Consider the following 17,462-nt stretch of genomic DNA (forward strand, 5'->3'; position numbering starts at 1 on the left):
AAAATGAAAATGGGAAAGAGAGTAGAAGGAAAGATTTAGCACATACAAGTAAGCATGGATATTCAACAAGCAAAAACAAAATATGCAAAATACTATGACTTTGGCTACACTTAACATGGTGAGCTTTTTTTTTTTTAATGTTTATTTACTTTTGAAAGAGAAAGACAGAGTGTGAGTGGAGGAGGGGCAGAGAGAGAGAGGGAGATGCAGAATCTGAGGCAGGCTCCAGGATCTGAGCTGTCAGCACAGAGCCCGACGCAGGGCTCAAACCCAGTCCATGAGATCATGACCTGAGCTGAAGTCGGACGCTTAACCGACTGAGCCACCCAGGTGCCCCAACATCGTGAGCTTTGAATGATCTATAGAATTGTCAAATCTGTGGGGCGCCTGGGTGGCTTAGTCGGTTAAGCGTCCGACTTTCGCTTAGGTCACGATCTCACGGTTCGTGGGTTCGAGCCCCGCGTCGGGCTCTGTGCTGACTGCCAGCTCAGAGCCTGGAGCCTGTTTCAGAGTCTGTGTCTCCCTCTCTCTCTGACCCTCTCCTGTTCACGCTGTCTCTCTCTATCCTAGAAATAAAATAAAAATATTAAAAAAAAAAAAGAATTGTCGAATCTGTATGTTGTACATATGAAATTAATATAACGTTACATGTTCATTATACTTCAATTTTTAAATGTTCTACAACTTTGCTTCTGTAATTAATCACAAGGATATAATTGACATCTATTGTTTCCTTCATCAGTCCCTACTCTATATTTCCCCTGCCCTCAGCCAATTTGGTTTGGGTGGCTGTAGTTTTCCATTAAACTTCACCATTGAGCATGAAAGTACTAAGAGGCTCCAAACATTGTATTCTTGCTTTTATTGTGTAGAAGCAACACATTATCTTCTTATTAATCAGGATCAACCACTTCAACCAATAGATACTTTTCTTTATGTTGGTTCAGTGGTTGAAACCAAAATGTCCAGGAGTTACTTTTATCATCCATTGAGTAGAGTGATTTTTTTGTCTCCTGGCAGAAGAATTCTTCCCTTAAGACTAAGATCTCCAAATCTACACAGCATAAAGATGGGAATATTAAAGTCTGATACTGGGTTATTAGCTATAATAATGAGAGGAGCCACTCCCACCTCTACCTTTTGATTCCAAGACCCATGGATTCTGGCTAAATGAAAGACAATAACACTTAGAGTATCACAAACTTCTCTGATTTGATGCACATGCTGAATTTTATTTAACAAAGACACACCCATCCATTCAGGTGTTTCTTCCAATTGGCATTGTAACTCAGTCTTTAGTCAGATAGTCTGTCTTTCAATTAGGCCAACCGCTTCCAAGTCGTGAGGTATGTGGTAAGACTGGTTAATTACATGAAAAGTCAGAATTATTAGTTTGATTGATAAAATAGCTCAATAACTTTATTCTTAATATAAATCTTTATTGTAGAAATTTCCTCATAAAAACATATACAATCATATAAATAAGTAACAAACTTCCTTATTAAGGAAGAAAGGGAAGGAGGGAGGAAGTCAGGCTACTTGGATTTCTCAGGCAAAGTTAAGGTTTGGGAGGTGGGGGTATGATCTCCCAACTGCTTGGGGTCCTTGGTGTAAAACCCATTTTTTCACACTCAGCTTGAGTTCAGAATCAAAGAAATTGGTAGTTCTCCTTCTCACACTAATGTGCATAAAGTGCCCACCATAGTCCCTGCAGGCAATGTGGTTGAGCAGACGACAGTGAGTCACCTGAAAATAGAGGTAGAAGAGATTATAGTCCAAAAATAAAAAGGGATGGAGGAAAAGAGAAAGACATTAAAGGAATATACATTTCTTATTCCAGAGCTTATGTCTCTAATACCTCCATTTACATTCCTTATGGCCTTCCAGCAATCACTCAAACACATTTTTTAAATATAACCATATCACCATGTCCTAAAAATTACTGTTGATCTCCAAATGTATCTTGGTGATGATCTACTTACTCTCTATATATTTTGAGAGCTCCTGGGCACTTACCTTTCTATACATGATAGAGTAAGCCAAGAAGCACCTAGAAACCTCCCTCTTTCTCCTTCTCCCCTTTCTTCAGTATATTTGTTATCTCCAAGGTTTCAAGAACAAGGGCCATAAAAGCTTCTTACACAATTCTTTCCATTCCACTCAAAACAGGTTTATACTGGGTTATAGTTTATACTGGGTCAAGGAACCCCTAGTCTTTCTGCAATTCTTATCAATATTTCTAGCAGAGTTTGGCATTGCTAAACTTACTATATAATTAATTATAATGATGTTAACATATAAGAATCAATCTCTAGGGGAAGCTGGGTGGCTCAGTCAGTTAAGTGACTGACTTCAGTTCAGGCCATGATCTCACAGTTCATGAGTTTGAGCCCCACATTGGACTCTGTGCTGACAGCTCAGAGCCTGAAGCCTGCTGTGTCTCCCTCTCTCTCTGTCCCCTGCTCATGCTCTGTCTCTCTCTCAAAAATAAATAAATATTTTAAAAATCATTAAAAAGGAATTAATTAAAAGTTTTAAATAAAGAATCACTCTCTAATATTCCAACAGTGAAATCAAACAAGGAAAGGGTGAAAGAATGGAGAAAATAATGGTCCATTGCTGGAAGCAGCAAAAGAGATTATATCCACATCTTTCTGGTGTAGATTTGTAGAATTTAACTTACAAAAGTTGAGGTGTCTGGATGGCTTAGTCGGTAGAGTATCTAACTCTTGTTTTCCACTCAAGTCATGATTTCACAATTTGTGGGATCAAGCCTCATGTCTGGCTGTGCACTGACAGTGCAGAGTCTGCTTAAGATTCTTTCTCTCCCTCTCTCTCAGCCCCTTCCTTGCTTGTGCTCTCTCTCTCTTTCAAAAATAAAAAAATAAAATTATATTAAATAAATAAATAAATAAGCCAAAGGAATAGGGGGCTACTTTTACCAGTGAGACAAAATCTTTGGATAAACACTAATGGATTGATCCCTTCATCTTCCTGCATTATTTTTTAAATAGATCTCAAAACTAACATGACCATGACAGGGTTTTAAGCCTTTCATGGTTCTAATCAATCTCCAACAGCTGAACAATAATTTTCCAGAATCCCTTTTAAATAAAGGAACTGACACTCAGAAAGTATTCTGACACATTCTGACCAGCATAGTGAGATGTAGGGGGCGGGGAGTTCCAAGAAAATGATCTGTGAATGACGAAAGAAACAAGGAGGCAAACTTTTCAGGGAAAGAACATGAAGAGGTCTTGTTTTGTTTTCTGAATTGGTTGAGAGATAAAATGATAAATGAAGACTCATATAGTTAGCCCCTTAGGCAGTCAACCTCAAGGCCAGTCTTTGAGCATCTGATTATTACATGATCAGAACACTATCTTCTCCATCATTCTATAATAGTATTTATATTCATGTTGTTTCTATGAAGAGCAAAAGCCTGTTAAATTAAGTTTATCAGACATGGAGCTGTAGAATTATGTAGAAATATCTGGGTATGCTCAGCTCTATTTGCCTCATTTGTCATCATACAGCAAAAGATCTTCAATAATACCACAGGAAGAAGCTATCAGTCTCCAAAAACTCCCTTACCATGGGTGGTTTGTGCTCAGCTCCCCCTGCAGTCCCAGGCACTGTGTCACTCACAGCACAGAAGTACTTGGCTGCATCGTTCCATTGGACTGCTAGTTTCTTCAGGTGGAAGGACTTTTCATTCTTCCTAAATTCAGCCTCGAAATCTTTGATGCCTTGAACCAGGGTGTCTAATGACCCTGAAAAGTGCTTGAGGAGAAGCTGGAGTCCTTGGCTGGGGTGCTGCATGTACCAGAAGAGATAAGGACTTACACTAGAGGAATAGTTGCACCTCAGCTCCAGACGGGCTCCTTCAGAGACAGTGACATGGACATCAGGCTGGGTCACTGACTGAGCTCTGGTGTCTCCTGCAAAATCAGTGTTCTATCAGTGAAAACAGTGCACACTTCACAATGAAAAGTCAGTATTTCAGGTCAGAATCTGTAGAACTATAGACTAATACAAAATTTTACTCACGCAGGGCAAATATCCCCAGTGTTGAGATGAGCAACAGGAACATGGCTGACCAGTAGAAAGGCTGTGGGCTCTTTTCAGGAAAATCTCCCCTGAGCAGACAGGAAATTGGCTGAGGAAACCAAGCCCTCGGATATAAGAGGGATGGAGAAAGTAAAGTTGGACAGGCTCCTTGCTGAGATAAAAATGTAAAAGCTCCGGAGATGAGCCTGGAGCTTTCTGACAAACGATTCTTGTCGCTGTCTCTGCCTGCAAAGAGCTGAGCCAGCTGCAAGGGGGAGGGGCTGAGCAGATGATGTGGAGCAACAAGATCTCTAGTTTGTGCAGCATCGTCCCCTGAAGGCCCCTCCAAGAACTAATTCGTATGTTCCTTTTGTTTTCGGAGGTATGAAAACTTCCACACAATTTATTTCTTCCTTCCCAAGCCTATGATGGTGTATTCTTCCTAGAGTCTCTTAGAAATGAGGTGTTCGTATAAAAGTAAACTAACAAATAATTTCACTGAATAATCAGTTTTTAAAAAATATCAGACTCAGAGCTCAAGTTACAACCCAACATTTAAATATTTAATATGCATTCAACCCTTATCAAAAAACTGCCAGCATTTTTCACAGAGATGGAACAAACAATCCTGAAATTTGTATGGAACCACGAAAGACCCCAAAGCAATCCTGAAAAAGAAAAACAAAACTGGAGTCATCACAATTTGGGATTTCAAGCTGTATTACAAAGCTGTAGCACCAAGGCATCTTGGTATTGGTATTGGTACAAAAACAAACATGCAGATCAATGGAACACAATAGAAAACCTAGAAATGGACTCACAACTATACGGTCAACTCATCTTTGACAAAGCAGGAAAGAATATCCAATGGAAAAAAAGACAGTCTCTTCAACATATGGTGGTGGGAAAACTGAATGGCAACATGCATAAGAATGAAATAGACCACTTTATTACACCACACAAAAAAATAAATTCATAATGGAGGAAAGACCTAAATGTGAGACACAAAACTATCAAAATCTTAAAGAATACAGGCAGCAACCTCTTTGACCTCAGCCACAGCAACTTCTTACTAGACACATGGCCAAAGGCAAGGGAGACAAAAGCAAACATGAACTATTGGGATTCATCAAGATAAAAACCTTCTGCACAGCAAAGGAAACAATCAACAAAACTAAAAGACAGCCTACGGAATGGAAGAAGATATTTGCAAACAATATATCTGATAAAGGGTTAGTATCCAAAATCTAAAGAACTTATGAAACTTAACACCCAAAACCCAAATAACCCAGTTAAGAAATGGGCCAAAGACATGAACAGACACTTTTCCAAAGAAGACATCCAGATGGGGGCACCTGGGTAACTCATTCAGTTAAGTGTCCGACTTCGGCTCAGGTCATGATCTCACGGTTCGTGGGTTTGAGCCCCGTGTCAGGCTTTATGCTGACAGCTAGCTCAGAGCCTGGAGCCTGCTTCAGATTCTGTGCCTCCCTCTCTCTCTGCCCCTCCCCTGCTCACGATGTCCCTATCTCTCTCTCAAAAATAAATAAAACATTAAAAAATTTAAAAAGAAGACATCCAGATGGCTAACAGACACATGAAAAGGTGCTCAACATCACTCATCATCAGAGAAATAGAAACCAAAACCACCATGAGACACTACTTCACATCTGTCAGATGGCTAAAATGAACAACTCAGAGGACAGCAGATGTTGACTAGGATACAGAGAAAGGTATACACTTTTGCACTGTTGGTGGGAATGCAAACTGGTATAGCCACTCTGGAGAACAGCATGGAGGTTCCTCAAAAATTAAAAATCGAAGTACCCTATGACCCAGCAATTGCACTACTAGGAATTTATCCAAAGAATACAAAAATGCTGATTTGGGGTGGGGGGGCGCGCACATACACCCCAGTGTTTACAGCAGCATTATCAACAATAACGAAATTATGGAAAGAGTCCAAATGTCCATCATCTGATGAGTGGATAAGGAAGATGTGGCAGTTATAGGTGACATAGATAGATATAGATATAGAGATATAAATGGAATATTGCTTAGCCATAAAAAAGAATGAAATCTTGTCGTTTGTAATGACGTGGATGGAACTAGAATGTATTATGATAAGTGAAATAAGTCCATCAGAGAAAGACAAATACTATATGATTTCACTCATATGTGGTATTTAAGAAACAGATGAACATATGGGAGGAGAAGAAAAGAAGAGAGGAAAACAAACCACAAGAGACTCTTAAGGATAGAACACAGAGGGTTGACAGAGGGAGGTGGGTAGGGGATGTGCTAAATAGGTGATGGGTATTTAATGAGGGCACTTGCAATGAGCATTAGGTGTTGTATGTAAGTGATGAATAACTGAATTCTACTCCTGAAACCAATATTGACTGTATGGTAACTAACTAAATTTTAAATTTAAAAAAAGTGTTTAAAAAAGGTGCATTCCAAAATTATTCAGCATACAAGGAACCAGAAACATTGACCAATATCTGAGTGAAAGATAATCTACAATTGTAAATGTCAAGATGGGCTAAGATGCTGGAACTAGTAGACTAAGAAGTGAAAGCAACTTTTTAAACTGTATTCCCTGAAGCAAAAAGAAGCCCATTTGAAATGAATGATAAGATAGGTATTCTCAACAAAGAAAGAGAAATGACAAAAAGAAGCAAATGGAAATTTTAAGACTGGAAAATACAATACATGAAATAAAATCCCACAGTAGGGCTCAATAACAGAATAAAGAGAACAGATAAAAGAGTAAGTGAACTTGAAAACAGATCAATAGAAATGATCGAACTCAGTGATTACCAACAAAGGATTACTCTTCCTCCTGAAGGAGACATTTCATAAATCTGGGCACACTTCTGGTTGCCACAATTTGTGGGGGTAGAGTGCTAGTGGCCCCTAGTGGGTGGAGGCTAGGTGTATTTCTAAAATCCTACAATTCACAGGACAGTCTCCTCCCACAAAAATTATTTGACCCAAAATGTTAATAGTTCCAAAGTCAAGAAACCCTAATCAAAAGTTAAGAACAAGAAAAAAAAATTACAACAAAAGATGGATGCAACCCTAGAGACCTATGCATCAACATCAAAGAGTCTCAAATATATTTTTGTAGAGCCCCAGAAGGACAGGAGAGAAAGATTAGAGCAGAAAACATACTTGAAAAGAGAATGGCCAAAAACTTGCCAAATTTTATGAAGGCATAAGTATAAAAATTCAAGAATCTTAGCAAACCCTGAACAGGATAAAACCGAAGAAAATTGCACTTAAACACATCATAACTGAACTATTAACAATAAAAAATTATATAATAATATAATATATAATATATGCAAAATAACATACATATAAACATATTGGCTAGAGAATATATATATTATATATACACTTCAAATATGTGCAGTTTATTAAACTTCAGTTACAGATTAGCAAAAGGCAAATGCTGTATCTAAGACTAGTCATTCAGTCTTTATGCATAAGTATATATATATTGAGCTAGAAAAGAAAACAAGACATTATACATTATATTGGGGAGCAATTATTTTAATGACCATGGATTTCTCATCACAAAACATGGAGGCAGTGAAACAGCATCTTTAAAGCACAGAACAGCAACACCTATCAACACAAAATTAAGGATCCAGTGGAAAAACCTTTCCGAAATAAAGATGAAATAAAGATGGTTTCAGCTGAAGAACAACCAAAAAACACAGACTTCTTTTTCTTTAAGTTTTAAAATGCATACAACTATTTCAAGCAAAAATTATAACATTCAGGGGTAAGGTTTTCAATGTGTATAAATGTGATAAATATAAACAACTATAACAGACTTCAGGACTGGTGGGTTAAGAGCTATATAGTGCAAGATTTTAACATTTTACATGAAACAATATGTTAACTCTCAGTAGTCTCTTAATAATAGGTATATACATTGTAATCTCTAGAACCACACTCAAAAAATGCAAACAGATATAGCCAAGAGTCAATACATAAAATGGAATATTAGAAAGTATTCAAGTAATCCAAAATAATCAGGAAAAAATGGGAAAGAGAATTAAAAAATAAAGATAGATCAGGAAAAACAAAACAGAAAAACAATAATAAAATAGTATGCATGCAGTACCTAAATCTATGCAAAGTAATGCACAGCAAAAGAGAGAAGATGATTTCCTGAGGTCACAGGTAGAGGGAGGGACACCCATTTGGGATGATGGAAAGGTTCATTACCTTGATTGTGGTATATACATATGTTGAAACTGATCAAATTATACACTTCAAATATGTACAGTTTTTTGTACTTCGATTATAGATTAGCCATATCTAAGAGATTGGCATCCAGCCTTTACGCTTACCAATTCACATTCCTTCTGCAATACCCAACATGAATCCCGATGAACTAAAAAATAACTCTGGGAGAGCACTTGTGATGACCACTGGGTGTTGTATTTAACTGATGAATCACTGAGTGCTACTCCTGAGACCAATATGGCACTATATGTTAACTAAGTAGAATTTAAATTTAAAAATGTTTTATAAATGTGTTTTTTAAATGTTTTATTTATTTCTGAGAGAGAGAGAGAGAGGCAGCGTGAGCAGGTGAGGGTCAGAGAGAGAGGGAAACACAGAATCTGAAGCAGACTCGAACTCACGAACAGTGGGATCATGACCTGAGCTGAAGTTGGACGCTTAACCAACTGAGCCACTCAGGTGCCCCAATAAATTTTTTTTAAAAGGAAAAAAATAACTGTTTTCCTCCTTCTTCCTACCCCAATGTCCCAAATCCTGAGGAAAATGTGTCCTAGACTGTTTTGTATTAAACTCATCAAAACTCTCCACTATTTTGCAACAATAATGAGGCCAATACCCAGGAGGTGTTCAGATGCATCTCCATCCTTTCTCTGTCAAGTACACTGCCCAAGGCTGCCTCCAAATCTAGCTTCTCTACCCTCCATCCTTTTCTGCCACGTGAAAAGGAGACTCCAGCGTGCTACCGGGCTCATCAGAGACCAGACTTGTCCCTACTACATACATTATATCTACTCAAAGAGTCATGTTGCATGTGTGAGGAGAAAAGCCAAAAAGACCTTCTTCAGCCAGATCTACGATTGCTCAAAACTTCTGATTAAGTTCTTGTTCAATCTCCTCCTTACAATTGGCAATGTGATCTTTGTACATCAGTATATAATATAGAGTGATCTACTCTATATATGAATATATATACATATAGAGAGAGTACATAAGTATTCTATATTAAATCTTACGACACATGCTTACGAGGCATTTGAGTTCTGGTTTTGCTCCTAACAATCTTTGTGATTATGGGTAAGTGACTTAAATTCTTTGTGCCTCAGGATCCTCACGTACACAATGAGCATAGTTATAGATATAACAAGTTTTTAGAGAAATGATATGACGCACATAAAGGACATAGAATAACAGTAATATGGAATCAGCCTTTTAATAGGATATATGGTCTATTACAGAGGGCAGCAGATTTTGTCTGCTCTATGTATTATTCTTTGTTGAATAGATTTGATTAATGAAAAAAATCAGTAGCTTTTTTGTAGTAGCAGTAATGGGTTTTCCTACTCAGTTGTTAATTTAACAAATATTTGAAGAGGCTCTACTATGGTGCAGGCACTATTCCAATTGCAACAAATATAGAAATTTGACTTTATGTGCATGGAGAACATCAGTCTACATCTGCCATGTGAATTCTCTGAAAAGATAATGAAAGAAATGTTGCAACTTCTCTTTTCACATGTGGGGTCATATGTAGGATGCTCCGTTCCTCCTTTCTTCCTTATATTTCTTTCTTCCTTTAAGAATCTATTGTTTCTTGGGCTCTAGTTTCTCTAGAAATCATTCTTTCTTGCCCCCGTTTGTCAGGGAGACATTACGCATTTGCAACCTCATCTGTTACAGGTGTGTCTTTAAATATAATGTTTCCCTGGATGACCTGGAATAAGGTTGGGGAGCTAGAATTTCATGGAAGGATGAACACATAGATCATTACATTCATCTTAGTTTTATGCAAATTTCAGCAATGATAGAGGAACTATGGTGGGTTGGGTTTGGCTTTCACCATTGAAAGCATGTTCACTTCTCGTTTTTCCACTGTGTTCTCAGAGTTGATTTCGATGACTGTCACACCAACAAGAGCCCCTGGGGTGAACCGAGAGTGACAACACGGTAGACTCCTCCTGTTTCCTGAACCAGAGTGGATCATAAGCTCAGACGCTCAGCATCTGGGCCCTTGTTCTGCTCAGAGTTTGTGCTCAGCTCCCCCTGCAGTCCCTGTCATTGTGTCACTCAGGGCACAGTAGTACATGGCCGAATCTGACGCTTGCACTGAGGACTTCTTCAAGTGGAAAGAGTTTGGCTCTTTGCGGTAGGTGGCTTCAAAACCTTTGCTGCTTCCCTTCTCGTTGGCTTTCATAGCCTTCAGGAGGAGCTGTGGCCCTTGTCCGGGATACTGGACATACTGGAAAAGGGCAGAGTACTCTGTGGGTTCACAAAAGCAGTTCACAATCAGAGAAGCCCTCTCTGAGAGGATCATTTGGCCTTCCGTCTGGTTCACTGAGTCTCCCTTGCTTCCTCCTGGAATGGAAACAAAACAGTAGTTCTGGTCACCTCAGGCATGATCTGGGTTCTACCTCTTAGAGAAAATTGTAGTTGAAGATGACACCAATATAATAGAACAAAAACTTTTAGGCTTTATGTGCCATTTTGCCTACCAAACATCAACGATAACACAAGCACGGATCCTGGAGAAGAGCTCGTTCTTAGGATCTCCAGTGTCCTTGTGTCTTGACTGCTTAGTGGGAGAAAAAGTTAAGGTCACGGAGAAGGATGAGTGTGAGCTCAGAATATAAGCAGGAAGCGTGTGTGTGTGTGTGTGTGTGTGTGTGTGTGTGTGTGTGTGTGATGCACCCCCTTGTGGGCAAAGTAATAAACTCAGAGCAGTGTTAACCTCTGAACTTGTTCTCTTCTCTCTTTTTTTTTATATATATATTTTATTTGTTTCTAGGAGAGAGAGAGAGAGACAGCGTGAGCAGGGGAGGGTCAGAGAGAGAGGGAGTCACAGACTCTGAAACAGGCTCCAGGCTCTGAGCTGGCAGTCAGCACAGAGCCTGACGCGGGGCTCGAACCCACAAACCGCGAGATCATGACCTAAGCGAAAGTCGGACGCTCAACCGACTAAGCCACCCAGGCACCCCTCCTCTCTATTTTCTATCTATCTCCTCTTCTATCTTTACCTCTGGCTCTATTTTTATGACACCTATTAGCTGTCAAGATGGTCCTTTGTAAATCTAAAGAATAGTTGCTTTTTATCATAAATCTGTTTTTCCCCAGCCTACTGCCTAATATGGAAGCTCCATACTGTGACGTTTCCAAGGAGAATTCGATTTTACTTTTTTCCTTTTTAGCCATTTTGGGCCTCTTAGTGATATACTGAAATATTATTTAGGTAACTTTTAGGATAAAATCAGAGGAATGTCAATAATACATCTTCAGTCATTAATAGATGATTTTGGATGGCAGAAACTTAAACTTTTTTTCACTACTCTAATCCCACACTTAGAATAATGTTGGACACTTAGCAGGTGGCCAACAAATTTCTTAAGTGCACAGATAAATGAACAATTCCTGCTACTTGAATTATGATATTGCCTCACATGTAAGACATCAATTATGAGAAACATAATATAATAAAAGCTCTCAAAAGGAAAATGTAAATTTTATGTTTATATATATTAAAAAGTAAAAAATATGTAACTTTGTATTAGAGAAATATAATCATTAAAGCTATTGAATCTGCATAAAGTTACCTGGCATTATTTTCTTCTTCCTTAGGATTTTAAGGATTCTCAGATAACCTAATTGGCCTGTGTGCCTCAGAAGAAATGCTCTGATACTAAACTTTAAGTGGAAATTTTGCCTCAAACATGCTCTCTGCATATGTCCATCTGCCAACATTATTGGCCAATATGATCTGTGTAAATTCAACAAAATAGCTTTTACCACAGGATAGGATAGTCAGATAATATAGATTTGCCTCAGAAGACAAAACAATGAGCTCAATCTCAGCTTCCGGAGTTGGTAGGGACATGTCTGATGATATACAGAAACATTTTATAGCAATAGTGAAACTCTTTTGTAAATAAGAGTTAGTTGGGAGGCTCCTGAGGGGCACAGTCAGTTAAGCAGCCAACTCTTGATTTCAGCTAAGGTCATGCTCATGGTTCGTGACTTTGAACCACTCATTGGACTCCATGTTGACAGTGTGGAGCCTGCTCGGGATTCTCTCTCTCTCTGTGTGTGTCTCTCTCTCTCAAAAATAAATAAACTTTAAAAATAAACAGGTAGTTGGTCGTCAACTTAAAAAATACAGATTTGGAGACCTCTCTGCTTAAAAAAGCATAATCTCTAGAAGTTAGATTTGGGAAGTTAAAAATCTCAGGTGGTTTGTGATGGAGCCAATATCAAACAACTTTATAACATAACCTTTAGGAACCCTGAACTAAGAGGACATTTGAGGTCTCTGTGAAGCATTTCTGGGGTCAGCATGAGAAAACACCTCCATTCTTCACAGAATTTTAAAGCCGGTCTCTTTTCATGGTAGTACCGATGTCACAGCAGTAAAAACAATCACTGCTTACTCTCACTATTCTTGCCCATTCAACTCAGAACAAAAAATTTCAGATGTTCACAGTACAAACTTAGAGAAAAGGGTGCCTTCTATCTGTCAAGTCCTGTTAATATTTATCTTTGAAATGGAAGCCTTTTTCAGTGTGTTTCCTGGAAAACTTCCACTCCATGAATTCAGACAAGGCAGCTTCATGTTCCTGATTCAAGCTATACATAGTAACAAGCTTCAGACTTGGATAGAAAATTTAGGTCCCGATATTGCCTCGGATATTGTTTCAGTTCATAACTACCTCTCTCTCTTCCTTTTCCCATCTACCTTGTGTCAAATCTCTGTGAGCAAGCAGTATCTTCCTCCTTTGTCCCTCGCCCTTGGTCTCATCCATGCCTCTACCCTACTCCAGCTGGGGCCCAAGTAGAAATAACCTGCAAACAGTCCCAGCTTCCATGATTTTCTTCACCTATTCAAGTCAACCTTGCCCCTTGCTTTTGTTGTGTTGCAAAATGAGGGAATCTATCATCCATACTATGAATTCATAAGTAGAGGAATGCCATAGAGGAATTGGAGCAGATTTGAGTGGAATGTGTCAGAACTGTGATCAATAACAAAAATTGCTTAAAGTTTACTACTAGTTAATAACAGATTTTATTCGGATATCCTGACTTCAAGAGCTCACAAGCTCTGCTTAAGGGACTTAGATTAACCCAAATCCATTAGTCAAAAGTCAGTCAGGAAAACAGAAACAAGTCCAAATATTTTAAGTAGAAAGAAATGTAATATAGGGAATTAGACAAGCAGACACTGGAAGATCTGACAAAACAAGATGGCAAAGACTGATGACTTGAAACTCTGAAGTAAAGGGGCACCTGGCCAGCTCAGTCAGAAGAGCATGTAGCTCTTGATATCGCGGTCATGAGTTCAAGCCCCACATTGGGTAGAGAGATTACTTCAACAAATAAAACTTTAAAAATAAATATATGAAAGAAACTCTGAGGTATAATGAATCCAGCTGCCTGCAACACCAAAGTGAGTGATTCTCAGAAAGAAACCCAGAAGTCAAACAGAACCTCGACCTGTAATCTGAACTGCCTGCCTACACAGCCAATACAGAAGAATAAAGTCTTCTCCTTCTCTTCCACTTTCCTAATATCGCAGAAATGCTTCTCAAATACTAAACTTAAACTAGTTGATGAAAGAAAAGGATTGTGGGAAATGTAGTTTGGGTTTCTCCTCAGTAAAATGGGGAAGTGTATTATAAAGGGATAAGGAAGGGGCACCTGGGTGGCTCAGTCAGTTAAGTGACCGAGTCTTGATTTCAGCTCAGGTCAGGATCTGATGATTCATAGGATTGAGTCCTACATGAGACTTCATACAGATAGCACAGAGCATGTTTGGGATTCTCTCTCTCCCTCTCTCTTTCTGTCTCTTCCCTGCTCATGCTCTTTCATTCACTCTTTCAAAATAAATAAATAAACTTAAAAAAATAAAAGTAAAGGGATGAGGGAGATGCTGGTGGGCAGCATACAGGCAGCGCTTCTGTTAACTAAGTCTTTATCTAAACCTAGAAGCACTAGCTGAACTGTGTTCTGTAATCAGAGCTCTGCAGTAATTAGATCAGATAGAAGCTGAATGTGGAGTATGACCACTGTAACATTTCATAAAGAATTTTTATCTTTTTTTTTTCCAAAATGGTGGGGCTGAACATGAAAAGAACCACCACACAGGAAAAGCAGGAGTTAAACTAACAATAAATACACTATCTTCTATTATTACATGAAAGTCTTAAGTCATTATTTAAAAAACCTCACAGTGAGTTTAGAATTCCTTACTAACTGAAGCTCCCAAAGTTAAGTTTTTCTTGTCCTATCAATTCCTCTCAGATTTATTGTCTATTTGCTAAAAACTCTAAATGTTGTCTGCTTTGATCATTTCTTTAGATTTCAATTTCATTATTAGGTGTCCATAGGCAAGTAATAGAATTCTGGGTTTTTTTTTCTCCTGTTAATGTCACATGTAAATTTAATTCTCCATCCAGTTGGAAGAATATTGGACCAAGGAAAATTTCTTCCTCCTCTTCAAATCCCAAACAGTAAGAACCAATTTTTAACATTCTAACAGTAAATTCATTTGAAAATAGAACAAGAGTAAAAAAAGAAAACAATGACCTCATCTGTCAGAAAATTAGCCAAAGTTACTATCCCACCAATTGTGAAGGTTTCTGATATAGGTTTGGAGAATTTAAGATATCAAAGAATGGAAATCTGTTGTTATAATTGATAAAAAGAAACTACCTTAACTTTAAAATAAGTAGAATTTGGTATCTAGATTGTCTCTTGCATCCTTAATAGTCCTTGAAGAAATACTAAAAAAACATATGCCTTATTCACCATTCTTTCTGCAACATTCCGGGTAAGTTGCTAAAAATCTCTGTGGCTATACCATATTCCTTGCTACTCACCACCCCAACCATCTCCTCCCTCCTAGATGGGCACCTCAAAATGAGGGGAAATACCAGCACAGAGTGGATCCAGGAAGAAAGATTCCAAGAAAATGATCTTAAAATTGTCAAGTTGGGAAGGCAACTTTACAAAATTACCAAGTGTGTAAGAAGGAAATATGTCTACGAAAGGAGTTTGCTTTGTTAAGTTTATTGAAAGAGACAATCATGAATGAAAAGTAAAATGCTCCGCCATGCTGGGTCCTAACATTCATATCCAACCTGTTGGGGCAGATGCGCCCCACACTTGCCCAGCCAGTCCCTGAGCACCTCTGTCCTGTGTGTCCCACTAGGTCAGAGTCCAAAACCTTTCAGATGCACTTAGCCTCCTTAGTGCCTCAAGAGGTTTGTGCTCAGCTCCCCCTGGGGCCCCAGGCACTGTGTCACTCGCAGCACAGAAGTACTTGGCCACGTCGCTCCAATGGGCTGAGTGTTTCCTCAGGTGGAAGGAGGTTTCATTCTTCCTAAATTCAGCCTCAAAACCTTGGATGCCTTGAATCAGGGCATTTGGTGGCCCTGAAAAGTACTTGACCAGAAGCTGGAGTCCTTGGTTGGGGTACTGCACGTACCAGAAGAGATTAGGAGTTGCCCCATAGGAGTAGTTACACCTCAGCTCCAGACGGGCTTTTTCAGAGACAGTGACGTGGGCATCAAGCTGGGTCACTGACTGGGCTCCGGTGCCTCCTGCAAAATCAATACTGTATTAGTGAAAGCAGTGCAGACTTGGCTATGAAAAGTATTTCTACTAAATTTGAATAAGAAAAATTATTTCTGTAGAAGGAAGGACCATAATAGGATATTACTTACTCAGGGAAAAAAGCATCCCCAATACCCAGATGAGCAACATGAGCATGGCTGAGCACTGGAGACACTGCAGGCTTCTTTCTAGAAGATCTTCCCTGAGCAAGCAGGAAAGCAGCTGTGGAACCCAGCTCTTAGAAATAGGAGATGTGAGTAAGGTTGAATTAGGTAAGTCCCTTGTTTAGGTAAAAATACAAGAACTGCTTAGATGATCTTAAGTAGTTTCTGCCCTCTGAATATCTCACTTGTCTTAACCTCAAAGAACTCAGACAGCGGGCTTCAGCCCCCTAGCTTCAGGCAGAAGGAGCTCAGGGGAAGGTGCTGAACTTCAACAAAAAGAGAGATGTCTAATTTGTGCAATAGCACCCTCTGGAGTCCAGACACAGGACAGAGGATCCAGACCACCCCCAAGGCTAATCTGTGCTTTCCTTCTATTTAGAGATACATCAAAAATTTTCACTGACCAGATTTTCTTTCTCCCCTAACATATAATATATTGCCTTCTGTAGTCAGTGATATTAATTCTTGTCTCTATGAATAATAGGGCCTGTAAAATAGGGGAGTAATTTACAGAGAAACTGATTATATAGCAAATCTATCAGACTTCAGAATGCATTAGAGCTTTCATGTAGAAGCAATGGAGCTATTCTTTTTTTTTTTTTAATTTTTTTAATGTTTATCTGTTTTTGAGAGAGGGAGACAGAGCACGAGTGGAGGAGTGGCAGAGAGAGAGGGAGACACAGAATCCGAAGCAGGCTTGAGGCTCTGAGTTGTCAGCCCAGAGCCTGATACCAGGCTCAAACTCACAAACCTCAAGATCATAACCTGAGCCAAAGTAAACCGACTGAGTTACCCAGGTGCCCCTGGAGCCATTCTTTCAGCAGAGATAATCAGATTAATGTCCCTAGAAAGAGAGAGATGGTGTGCAAACAGGGGAGAGGGGCAGAGAGGGAGAGAGAGAATCTTAAGCAGGCTCCATGCTGAACATGGAACCCAACACGGATCATCACGGGGCTCAATCCCACAACCCTGGGATCATGACCTGAACCAAAATCAAGAGTCGGACACTCAACCAACTAAGCCACCCAGGCGTCCCTTGAAATTCTTTATTAACATTTTAGTAGGCTTTCAGGAGACTGCAGAGAGAGGCATGAATATTCAATCAACTGTATTCAACCAAAAATCTGAAACTTACATATTTTTTACTGTATATCCTCTTACTCTCTTTCAGGTTTTTTGGTTACCAGATACATATATTATTTTTCCATAAAAAGGAATCTTAAACCCTTAAACCAAAAAGGAAGAACTAATAATTTTAGAATTAAAATGAGAGAGAGGTTATTGCTTCAGCTCATTCATAATGCTGACAGGGAGGGTCAGTGGAAACATTAGAAGAGACTCTGGGAGAGGCACCTGGGGGGCTCAGTCCACTGAGCATCTGACTTC

The 17,462-nt window shown here is 39.0% G+C and overlaps 3 gene segments (V, D, J or C); all 3 read right to left on the reverse strand.

The window, feature by feature from the left end:
* Positions 1 to 1,501: 1,501 nt before the first annotated feature.
* LOC120240471 lies at positions 1,502 to 4,287 on the reverse strand. The segment is given in 3 exon segments: positions 1,502 to 1,746; positions 3,595 to 3,941; positions 4,051 to 4,287. Coding segments are annotated over 3 exon segments (588 nt in total).
* A 6,046-nt stretch (positions 4,288 to 10,333) lies between these two features.
* Positions 10,334 to 11,502, reverse strand: LOC120240429. The segment is given in 3 exon segments: positions 10,334 to 10,668; positions 10,806 to 10,882; positions 11,453 to 11,502. Coding segments are annotated over 3 exon segments (462 nt in total).
* Positions 11,503 to 15,470: 3,968 nt separating this feature from the next.
* LOC120240472 lies at positions 15,471 to 16,195 on the reverse strand. The segment is given in 2 exon segments: positions 15,471 to 15,899; positions 16,023 to 16,195. Coding segments are annotated over 2 exon segments (441 nt in total).
* Positions 16,196 to 17,462: the final 1,267 nt, after the last annotated feature.

Source organism: Hyaena hyaena, unplaced genomic scaffold (assembly GCF_003009895.1).
Source record: "Hyaena hyaena isolate Hyena2069 unplaced genomic scaffold, ASM300989v1 scaffold_256, whole genome shotgun sequence".
NCBI lineage: Eukaryota > Metazoa > Chordata > Mammalia > Carnivora > Hyaenidae > Hyaena > Hyaena hyaena.